General features: G+C 34.4%; 1 protein-coding gene across 1 annotated transcript in view; it reads right to left on the bottom strand.

The window, feature by feature from the left end:
• Positions 1–7,379: 7,379 nt before the first annotated feature.
• LOC133788514 (tRNA ligase 1) overlaps positions 7,380–12,656 on the bottom strand; it is an 82,570-nt gene continuing 77,293 nt past the window's right edge. The window contains exons 24-27 of the mRNA XM_062226027.1: positions 9,440–9,520; positions 8,579–8,681; positions 8,227–8,385; positions 7,380–7,925 (exon numbers count right to left, since the gene is read on the bottom strand). Coding sequence (XP_062082011.1) covers positions 7,536–7,925; positions 8,227–8,385; positions 8,579–8,681; positions 9,440–9,520 — 733 coding nt within the window. The 3' untranslated portion in view covers positions 7,380–7,535. The remainder of the gene's footprint in view (positions 7,926–8,226; positions 8,386–8,578; positions 8,682–9,439; positions 9,521–12,656) is intronic.

Genomic DNA, 12,656 nt, shown 5'->3' with positions numbered 1-12,656 from the left:
TATGATATTTTTTGTATTTTAAACCTTGAATCTAGTTGGCTATATTCTTTATTTTGATTGGCTGAGCTATTTTATTCTTTATTCTGTCAATTATGAAGAAGAAAGGATGATCATTCCTTGCTTTTGACCTCACTTCTTCCTATTTAGAACTTGTTTGTTGAACGCATCATCTCTTGAGACTTAAAGGATTAAAACTTAAACCTTGGGAATTAAATTTTAATGCCATTTAAGTTGAGTGGTTCATATTTTAAGCTATAGTTAAATATGTTATAATAGTCTTTTCGTAATGTTGTCTCTTGACACTTAAATTTGTCTTGAGATGACAGTTTTTGTTTAGTATTTGTTTATTAATTTATGATTTTGGTTTAGTAACTGTTGATTCCAAGATGTCTTTTGCATATATTAAAAGCTGTGATAGCTTAAATTTCAAACATGGTTCTCTTTAGTTTTTGATTTTGTTCTTTTACTGCAGAGCTTTTTATTAGTAAGACTAGAATAGGTCAATGTAAAGACGAGAACTAGCTTGTGTTTTTCATACTTCAATTTCTTGACAAAGAAAAACTCAAAGAGACTGTACACAATTGCAGAAACAAGAGAAAAATGCAATTCTTTGTTTTCTTTCTTTATTGCTTGAGATATTTGCATAAGCTTTTATTAACTAAGTTCTGCATTAACGTGCTAATGCTTTTAATTTTTATTTTTGGTAGTTAATGATTTTCGAGGCCAAGAAACAAGTACATAAGTACTTTGGACAATCAAAACGTATAAGGTATTCATAACTGATCAATATTGAATCTAATTATCTTTTCAATTAGCTAGGTTGTATCTCTACTAATTAAACATATTTTGTGTTTGTTAGCTTTATTAATTAAATATGGATGAAAGAAAATTTTTATTGGTATACCTACATGCCAGACAAATTCACTTGAGAAGAGTCATCGTGTGCATTAGGATCTTAGTAAATTTGTATGTCACGCTTTATAGGCATTATAAAAGATATGTGCTTAAGGAAAGTGGTTTAAATTTTAAGCCTTGTGGTTTAAATTTAAAGCTTAGTGGCTAAAATTTCAAAACTAGAGGTTTAAATATACTTGATCTATAATTTAAGCCTAAATGGATAAAAATTTATATATTGTAGTTTAAATTTGATGCCATTTAAGCCTTATGGTTCAAATTTATAAATTGTGGTTTAAATTTTAAGCCATTTGTTTTAAAATTATAAAGATTTTGTATTAGATACACACATTACAATATATAGATTAAAAGAGTATTTTTATGATGTAAGCCTAAATGATTAAAACTTAAACCTTGGGGATTAAATTTTGATGCCATTTAAGTTTAGTTGATCATATTTTAAGTCATTTAAGGCTTGCGGTTTAAATTTTAAGGCAAGTGGTTTAAATTTTAAGCCTTATTGTTTAAATTTAAAGCTTAGTGGTTTAAATTTAAAATAATGCTTAAAATTTAAACTACAAGACTTAAAGTCCAAATCATGTCCCGTTAAAATGTAAACTGCAACGCTTAAAATCTAAACTACAACTCTTCAACATGTAAACTGCAAAACTTAAAATGAAAAACACTTGGCTAAAAATCTAAAACACAACCTATAAAGCATAAAGGTTTAAAAACTCTATCTCATATTAATCGCTTAACTTTTTAGCCACTCAACTTTGCATGCCCTTTTATAAGTCAATGAGCTTTTCAGAATTTCAATTTCTTTATTTTGAAACTCATTGCCCAATTTAGAAGTTCAATCTTTATTTTACAAGGCTAGCTAATGATGCCATTAGGGAGGCATTGTCTGTGTATGAATCACTAGGAGAATTAGACAAACAAGAGGCTGCATATGCTTATATTTAGCTAGCCTGCTACCAGAAGGATTGTAGTTTGAAGTTTATAGAGATAGGTCACAAGAAAAGTAACTTTGGTAAATGTGAAGGCAACACTCTCGTACGGGGCAAGTAGTATGCATCTGTTGCTGGAAGGAACTAGCAAAAAGCAATGGACTTTTATGGTCCAAAATCTCATCCCACCATGTATCTGACCATATTGATGGACAGATCAGACCTTCTATAATGCCTTTCAAATCCTTTACTCAAATCTGGTATGATTTTCTACTTGACATTCAATTTGTTTCTCTTCATTTCGATTTGCAAATTTTTTTCTTTTAAAAATTGGTATTCATCCTTACGATTTTCTAGAGAATGCTCGCTTTTTTCCCCCTCAAACTATTCTTTATTGAAATGCTAACAAACATTTAAAATGTTTATACATTCAACTTTACTCAACTAGGCCTCACCTACATAAATCTATTTACAGAATCTAAACAGGTAATATGGTCCTTAAAAAATTTCAGAAACAAATTTTTTAATATAACTTGAAAAATACCTACTTGTAGGATAGTTTTTAGTACTAGTTCTTCTACTACTACTACTATTCAAGTCAACGCAAGTGATAGACTAAAGATGAAAGGAGAGTCTTCTTCACCATCTCAAAATAGAAAGAAGAAGAAAGCTATTGCTGCTTCTTCTTCTTCTCAACCAATTCAAAATAAGGAGAAAGCTGCTGCTGTTGCTTCCTCTTCACGATCACAAAATAGGAAGAAAGCTAGCTTTGTTGCTTCTTCAACATCTCAGGATAAGAAGAAAACTAGTGCTGCTGTTGCTGCTTCTGATGATGATGGTTTTACTGACACTATAATTTCTTGGTCTCTTAATGATGTTTTCAATCATAGCCTTTTCACCAACAAGGTTCGGTTTTGATTTTTTTTGTTTTTTTTCCATTTAGTTCTCTTACCTTTCAATTAGTTATGATGAGAATTGAGATTTTGACAATTTGGTTGAGTGGGTTTTTGACTATTTGTCTTCACTGTTCATCTATACTGCTACAATCAGGTAGGTGAGTCTGCCTAAATCTTCAGAAAAGGAGGGAAAAATAAAAAAAGCCTTTTAATTTTATTTGTGTGTATGTGTATACAGTGTAAACATCAAATTATGTTTATTATAAGATTTTTCAATGTTTTTCACTATAGTTCAGAATTATATAAATAAAGTTTTCCATTGCTGTTTGTTTTTGTTTTCCTTCTTACCGTTCCCTATATAATTTTAAGCTTGCTAGATCTCTTTCCCTACCTTTCGTTTAAGTTGTGTCAAATTGGATTATTAATGGTGTCATTATCCTCAAAACTTCTTTTGTGTGCATGTGTGGATTTTAATAATATCATTTACAACATGTTTCTTGTGATATAATACTCATTTCGACTACTGAAAAATTAGCGTTAGCAATAGCTATAGACTTGCCGGAATCTGTTGAATTCATAAACTAAGTCTTCATTTTTTTAGGTGGAAAAGCTTCCTGCATCATTTCAATCAGTTGAGCATTATTTGAGGTCTTATGTCAACCCTATATTGGAAGAAACTCGAGCAAAATTGCACTCAAGTATGGAAATGATACATCGAGCACCTTTTGCTGAAGTAAAGTCTTTCGAAGAAGCTAAACCAAATGGGAAAAATATATACCAAGTTCGAGTTAATTCTTGGATAAACAACTTTAGTAATGGTGGCAAGGAATCTTACAAGACTTTTCCTGGTGACATTTTTGTTCTAGCAAATGGTAAACCAGCAAATGTTAGTGATTTACAAAGAGTAGGCATGTCATGGAGTTTTCTCTCTCTGGTTGGTACCAATGGGGGTGTAAATACCACTCAGTTCAAAGTCAAGGCATCAAAAGAGTTTAAGGATGAGGCTCTGAAGCAATCATCATCGCTCTATGTCATTTTCTTGGTGAATGTAATCTCTCACATAAGAATATGGGAAGCATTGCATATGACACCCAATCTTAAGATGATTCATAAAGTTTTATGCAATGGTTCTGGCGTAAGCTTTCAAGACTTTTGATGTATTCTTCATTTGTATTATAACATTCCTTTAGTACAGTTCGTTTAAGAAAATGTGTAATTGGTGCTAAAAACACTCTAACTCACTCTTTCTAATGCTCAAACTTAGCTAATAATTCTATTTAGCTCAATATTATTCGGGTTATTAGTCACATTTCTCATTCTACCCTTAAAAACACTACTTAGGAGTTTAGGGTAAAAAAAAAAAAAACTCCTCACTTTAAATCAATTTCTAACGCCAGCTACATCGGATATGTCATTCTTTACAACTCACTCGAAAATGCATTCTTAATTCCTTTTATGGATATGTCATGAGTAAGGGAGTTTTAGCGATTTTCTTTGTTTCCCAACTACAAAATATATATACTTTTTGCTAGTGATTTTCTTGGTCTTATACAAGAGCAATATGGTACTATATGGAAATGGCTGGAGTGCTTACATAAACTGGGGAGAAAATTATTCAGAATGCTTGCATATTGGTTGAAAAGATTGGAAAGCCACTTGAGTTAGATGGTACAGATGGTATCTGGTGTGCATTTCCTGGACTTTTCCAGAGAATTTTACTTTCAAAACTAAGTATGTATAACTCTTAGTATCATCTTAGTAGTACAAAGGCCATGAGTTTGAGCAATTTTTGGGGTGCATTACCTACATTGTATTTAAGTTGACGATGTACTGGTCTTGTTTATCTAAAGATGCTGACTACTCTATGGGAAATAAATGTTTCAGATTTGAAGAAGAAGCTGACCATTTTGATTTACTTTATTACTATAATTGGCAATAAATGTCAAAATGGAAGGAATGGTCCATGACAAAAGCAAATGTTGAAGTTTTCCCAAACTGCCTATCTACTCTCTCCATTAGATGGTGCCTTAATTTCACATTATTACCACAATTGAGGATAAGTGAAAGAATTTTAAAATCTGGTTAAAAATTAAAGATGTCCTCTAACAATGGGTACTCCGTCTAATTTTTACGATAGAATCATCAATTTATCTATTGATATTTTGCTTTTTCATCAAAGACGCAAATGAGTAGTACTACTCCTATACATTCCCATACACATAAATGTGTATACATAATACAAAACCAAGAGAAAATTTATTAAAAAAATGAACATCAATGAGTATTTTCATCAAAATAAACACAAGCAATGAAAACACTAGATAAGAAGGGAGATTTTTCATTTGATGTTTAATGAGGAATTTCATCAAACAAATGGAGTGCCACATATTAAACAACTTATTTTACATACCTAACTACAAGATAAACTATATAAGAGCATGAAATATACATACAAAATTTAATAGAACATTCATCAAACAGATGGGGTGCAAAGAATTAAACAAAACTCATTTGCATACCTAAAGAAAATCAAGCTTCAACAATCAAATGCACAGGGTGAGCGGCTCAGACAATGATGACTTCCATCAAAACAAACAATAAAAACACTATATAAGAACATAAATTATTCATACAAAAATTAATGAAACTTTCATCAAACCAATGGGGAGGAAAGAATCAAACAAACCTCAAGAGAAACAAGCTTCAATAATCACTTGAAAAAGGAAGAACGGCTCTGTACTTGGAGAAGAGCTTCAAACGATCCACAAAATCAAGACAGATGAATGTTGCCGTTAGGAAGAACGACTCTGAACTTGAAAAAAGAAGAACGGGTCTGTACTTGGACAAGAACTTCAAGCAATGGGCTCTGGCGTTGCCGTTAGAATGGGGGGTGAGTTTCGACGCTGGAGACTGAGGAATGTTGAAGATGGTGATCGGTGGGGGGGCTCGGCAGAGAGAAAGCAATGGTGATCGGGGGGGCCTCGGAATGAACACTTTGAAAATAGAATGAAGGAGAGGGAACGTGGGAAAAAATGGAGAGAACTTAACTTATAATATATAAGGGTATTATGGGAAACCTAATTAAAAAACTGGGTACAAATAAAAAAAAGTTGAAACATGGGTAAAAATATATAACACACTATAAAACTGGGCACACAATCTAATTTCCACTTAATCTTATGTTAAAAATTATGTACCAGACATTCAATTTAATCACACCCATGAATGTTCAACGCATTACCACGTCACTTATGAAATATCACTGCCATTTTATGAGGAAATTACATGTTAGATGAGATTTCAATAGATTGTGCAAAAATATGATTTTTTTTTATGAGTTTAGTTTCCCATATTTTTGTATAAAAGTTTATTTGTCATAATTTTACTCTTAATCAAGTTTTATTAATTTGGAAGCGTATGTTTGTAATTTGATTATTTTTTTAGCTTATTTGATTTTTTTATATTAAATTTTTCCATGGTTGTTTTGCAAATTTTTTATTATTATTTTTTTGTAATATAAATTGTGTTTGTTATTATTTTTTTATTTATTATAATTTTTTTTTCCATTTTTTTAGGTTTTACGTTTTTTTTCAAAGCCTAGGTGAGGTAACTAGTTACTTAATTGATTTTCAGAGTTATGTAAAAAAAAAATCCTACAACTAGGTTAAATAACATTTATCCAGATGGGTAACCCGTTACTTGTTTGATTTTTCACAGCTTTGTAAAAAAATAGTCTTAGAGGTTAAATAACATGTATAAGGAGAGGTAACCAGTTACAGTGAGATGAGTAACCTTTTTCCATAAGAAGGGTAACCAATTACCATAAGAGGGGTGACGAGTCACTCATATTAGAAATGAAAAGAAACATCACATTTGAAGGAAAAAAAAGAAGAGTAAGTATGATTAAGTAAGCTAGGTAATCAGTCACCATAAAGAACCCAGAAATATACATACACATTAGAACATAAAGATAATCAGTTACTTCCTGAAATATAAAAAGAAAAAAAAAACAGAACTGACCACGAATCAACCTCCTCCCTCACCTCCAACCACCCCCAGAACACCCCATCCCCTGCGCGCAAAACCCCGTCGCAACCCCAGCCATCCCTGTCGTTTTGCGCAACTCCGAGCACCACGAATTGCACTCAGCCCAAGCGCCACCCTTCTCCCTTGCCTCCGACCACCACCAACACATCCATCACCTCAACCTATCCTCGTCGTTTTGGATTTGGGGGCTCACAAATGGAGTCGCAAAGAGATGCGCTGATTGGGACTGTGTTCATCGATGGTGCGACTGAGTGTTCTTGGCTGGGTTTCACGAAGGTGCGCGCCTAAGGTGAATCGCAGGTGGTGAGAGTAAGTGGCCGGAGATGATGGTGGAGATGGTGAGGCAAGCGAGTGGAGGACAGGGAGGTGGTGGCTAGGGCAAAATGAAAGAGAAGATGTGACTTGGCTGAAGTAGTTTTTGCTATGTTAATTACCATAATACCCCTCATTTTGCTGAAGTTTTTTTGTTTAATTTTGATTTCCAATATGTGATTAGTTTTCCATAAACTGAATTTTTGTTAATTAAATTTTTCCATATAAATTAATAAAAGTTTAATTCCCATATTTTTGCACATTGATGGCTAAAAAGACATTTTTTAAAAAGTCCCCCATTTTATTGCCTGTCCCCGTGTATACAAATATTTCTAGATTTAAAAGATTCTGGTATCAAAATTCTTCCTTGTAAAAAGATCTCATTCAGCTGCTACATCAGGGAATACATTCAGTGCACTGAGAAAGGGAAAAAAAATCAATAGAAATTCAATGTGCCTGATATGGTGACAGGTGGGTTGATATGGATGCAGGTAGCCTTCCCATGGGAGAGCAATTCAGGTAGTGCATTGGCTTCCTTGGCGGAAACACCCTCAGCAGTCCATATGGTAACATGGGGCCACTGGTTTTTCGAGACTACCCGTTCACCCTCGACAGAGCCGAGGTTAGCTTCAAATGCAGCCATTTTGTCAGTGAAAAGTAAAGCACTAAATTCTACAGGGACTTTCTTGTTGAGGAAGATGCCGTAGTTAGCAACGGCAGTTACACCATGACTTCTCTTATGAGCGAGAGTAACGTGAGCCTTCATGAGGTTCTTCAAAAGGTTGTTTCCAAGAACAGCTTTTGCCTCAGGATGCTTTTCTAACAACTGTTAGGAAAAAAAAAATACACATGGAATCAGGCATTGTCAAAAGACTAAACGTAAAAACAATCGGAACCTTGATAGTAACATCGGAAGTCTCATATCAAATCTATGCCCATGTACAAGAAGGCCTACAATAAACGTTCTGCCAAGACATCCGTTTATCTTCAATGTTGTCATACAAGCACAAGTTCCATGATTCATAATAGTTGGCTAGCGTGTCAATCAACCAAAGCAAGCTAATAAGGTTTCATTTCGGTTTTATTTACCATGCAATGCGAAAGACAGCAGACAAATTTTCACTTACATTATCAAGTAGACTTTTCATTCCCGTAACAGGTAGACTGACAGCTGCATAAACAATGTTTCCAACCGTCCTCTTTCCAGTGTCTGGCGTTTTATATTCACCTTTTGATATCTTTCTCAGTTGTTCCAAAACCTCCTTGACAGCAAAGTCAAATGGAACCTGGGAAATAACATGATAATAATAATTATTTAGGTAACTAAGAAATCAGTGTCTCCGTCAAGTAACTTTCCAGAAATGGTCATCACTACCACTGTTGCTAAATCAAATGGATTGAACTCAGTGCATGATCTTCTATAAACAACAAGAGGCTAAATTGGACAATTTAACAACAAAGGAGAGATTAGATACTGACCTGAATTGAATTAAGGTATTCAGCATTGCCAAGTAAAACCTCCCGCAATTGTTTCTCCCATTTTGCCCATTCATTAGCATAAGTTCCTTTTGTAGATTCCAATCTAAATAAACCTTATCAACATTAGTCATGTTTATGCCACCAAATAAGGCGAAGTTGTGACAGACGTATAAGAGAGTGTTTTAAGGCACTAAGAGGCTTCGCTTTAGTAGGTTTTCTTTTTTCAGACAAATATCTAGTGCTATAATTATCAATAATTTCCTCCACACATCTTTAAACAAACAATTAAACGGCACATCAGAATTTTAATCCAAATTATAAGCATGAATTTTAAGAGCTCATACACAAAGAAACAACATGCACAGAGGCACTTGAAACAATGAATTATTTTTCTTTTATTTCATTGGATCTTTTCTCATTAAACTTAAGAATAGCTCCTACGTTGTTTGATCATGCTTCACTACAATCCGATACCATATCATATTCTACAAAGTTTGAGAAGGAAAATGTAGTATAACCAATACATGTTGGGCAATATGCATAAATAATTATTTCATGAAAGATGTTTTATTAACATGAAAAATAAAAAAGATATTAGAAACTCAATAAAGAAATGCTAAAGATTCTAAAAAAATGTCTCAAAAGATTTGGTTTACAATCGTAAGCTTCAATTGTAATATTCTACATTTATGATTCTTTCAAACTGACTGCACACATGTTGATCAATGCAGAAGTTAAAACAAATGCAGGTAGTTGACATAATATTTCTATCAGCAGATAAGATTTAGTATTTTGGGACTGGAACCCAAACTAAACAAATAATGACAATAAATTATCAAACATGCAATGAAATTATAGTACCTCCCATGTCTGTTGGAGTGAAGATTGTAAAGATTTATCCCTTCCTCTAGAATCGACTTTACAGAATCAGGTAGGGGACTCCTGTATATGTACAAGGACACATCAAAATATTGCTGAAGTTGTGAGGTGCAGAAACAGGAAAAAGATTTGAAAACATGGCACTACATTTTTACTTTCTAACATATAAGAATCTTCTTGTTTATGGAAAGAAAGAAGGGAAGAAAAAAAAGTGAAAACAAGAATAAATGGTACATTAGAAATTTATAAATACGATTTTGATATGATTTTAGTAATAGTCTAGAAAGAAAAGACAAGTGAAAAAAATTATAAGGTTCCAGCAAATTGGAAGTATGCAGTTGAAATGTGAGAAGCAAATACAACAATACTGTATAAAAGGTTCCAGAAAATAGGAAATATGCAGTTGAAATATGGGAAGTATTGACAGCTAGCAAATCATGGATCCACTGTGTGATAAGGGCTGGCAAATCTCTTGTATTTTAGTTTCTTTCCTTAGTTAGAATATTACCGTTAATTGTAAATATTCTGCATTTATTCATTTTATTCTGTATTTGTGTATATATACGGTGTACCTCAATGAAGAAAATCAAGTTTTTTTCCTCTCAATCAATTGTCTCTCTACTTTTCTCTATATTTCCGTAGGGTATCAGAGCCAGGTTTGTTGTTCAAAGTCTAGTCATCTTCTTCGGCTCTGGCGGCATCACCTCCGACGAAGTAGATCTTTTCAGGTGGTAATCACCCTCTTCAGGCAAAATTCTCCATTCAGATCCCAAGTTGTTTTTTTTCTCACGTGTCCAAGGGTTCATCATTTACCATCAGTCCAGCCCATTCTCTATTATTGGTCCAGCCCAATTCCAAACAGCCAGGGACATTTTTTTCTCTTCTAAAACGATGTCAACCAGCGAAGAAGTAACGTCTGAGACAACTGGTAACACCACTTCACAGGTCCATACTCAATCCAGCGGCTCCATGGGATCTCTTTACAGCCAGGACAGTGGTTCCATTCAGATTACAACTCACAAGCTTGAAGGTAAAAACTATTTGGAATGGGCACAATCAGTCAAAATTGTCATATGCGGTTGCAGAAAACTTGGCTACATTACCGGTGACCTCCCTGCTCCTTCATTGGATGATCCAACTTACAAGGTATGACAAGCTGAAAATTCTATTGTTCTTGCCTGGCTAATAAATTCCATGGATCCAAAAATTAGTCGTAGGTATCTTTTCTTCAAAACTGCAAAAGAAGTATGGGATGCTGCTAGAAAAATGTACTATGACCTTGGGAATACCTCTCAAATATTTGAGATTCGAACCAAACTCAAAGAGATCAAACAAGGTACTCAAACTGTGACTCAATATTTTTCAGATTTACAAGATTTATGGCAGGAACTCGATCTCTATTTGGAGACCACACCATTATGTAGTGCGTGTAGTATAATACAACGAAAAAATTTGGAAAAAGAAAGGGTATATGAGTTTCTGAATGGGTTGAACAACAACCTTGATGAGGTTCGAGGACGTATCATCAGTCGCCCTCCTCACCCTGATACTGAAGAAACTTTTTCTGAGGTTCGTCATGAAGAGGCACGACGCCGAGTCATGCTTAACACTTCAGAGTCCCAATCTCTGGAAGGATTAGCTCTTGCTGCCAAATCTGGTTCACGTGACAAATTCAATCCTGATCTGAGGCCAAGCCGTAAGGGAGAAAGACCTTGGTGTGATCATTGTTAACGCCATGGACGTACTCGTTCTACCTGTTGGGAAATTCATGGAAAACCAGCCAACTGGACTCCTCGACGTTACAGTGACAAGAAGGCATACCAAACTCAGACACAAGGCACCAATGACACCCCATCCGACACCACTCAAGGAACCACTTCATTCCCATTCAGTAAGGAACAACTTGCTCATTTATATACTCTTCTGAATCAGTCAGCTCTCAATAATACCAGTGGCTCTGGATCTCATAATGCATCGTGCTCTATTGCACACTCTGGTAATTTCTCTTCTACTATGAAGTTTTTTCAAACACCATGGATAATCGATTCAGGTGCTTCTGATCACATGGCTGGTTTATTTCACTTGTTTGAATCCCACTCTCCATGCTCTAATAATTCAAGTGTCAAGATTGCCGATGGCACTCTTTCTCCAATCGCGGGAATTGGTAAAATTAAATTTTCGAAAAACTTAACTCTGAATTCAGTCCTTCATGTTCCTTCCTTACACTGCAATTTAATATCTGTTAGCAAGTTAACTACTGATAATAGTTGTCTTGCTAAATTTTTTTCCAATTCCTGTCAATTTCAAGAACTATCATCGGGGAGGACGATTGGCAATGCTAGGATTCATGGTGACCTTTATTTCTTTGAAGATCATCAACAAATAAAACAGTAGCCTAGTCTGTCCTCAAGTTTATCTCATTCTGTTTCTACTTTCAATTATGTTTTTGTTTCAAATAAAGACAAAATTATGTTATGGCATTATCGACTTGAACATCCAAGTTTTTCATATTTAAAACATTTGTTTCCAGCTTTGTTTTTAAATAATAAAATCGAGTCTTTCCAATGTGATATTTGTCAATTTGCTAAACATACTCGGACTGTCTTTCCTTAGAAACATTATTTACCAACCAGTCCTTTCTCGTTAATTCATAGCGATCTATGGGGACCTTCCAAAGTCACTACTTTCAATGGTCATCAATAGTTCATCACATTCATCGATGATCACACACGTCTCACTTGGGTATATCTACTAAAACACAAGTCTGAAACTCAAAGTGTATTTCAAAATTTTCATAAGATGATTCGAACACAATTTCAGACACCTATTCATATATTGCGAACAGACAATGGCACAGAGTATTTTAATTCTGTCTTGGGAACCTATCTTTCCCAAAAAGGAATCATTCATCAAAGTTCCTATGTCAATACCCCTCAACAGATTGGTGTGGCTGAACGAAAAAATCGTCATCTCTTAGAAGTGGCCCGGTCCCTAATTTTCACTATGCATGTTCCTAAGTATTTTTGGGGAGATGCCATTCTCACCGCTGCCTATCTTATTAACCGCCTTCCTAGTCGGCCTCTTCAATTTAGGACACCTCATTCTGTTCTCCTGTCGTCCTATCCTTATATTTCCTCCAACCATCTTCCTGTTAAAACATTTGGGTGTACAACCTTTGTTCATGTTCATCCTTAAGATC

The sequence above is a fragment of the Humulus lupulus genome, chromosome 7 (assembly GCF_963169125.1).
Source record: "Humulus lupulus chromosome 7, drHumLupu1.1, whole genome shotgun sequence".
Lineage (NCBI taxonomy): Eukaryota > Viridiplantae > Streptophyta > Magnoliopsida > Rosales > Cannabaceae > Humulus > Humulus lupulus.
The sequence above is the reverse complement of the archived record's forward strand: the minus strand, read 5'-3'. Positions and strand labels throughout refer to the sequence as shown.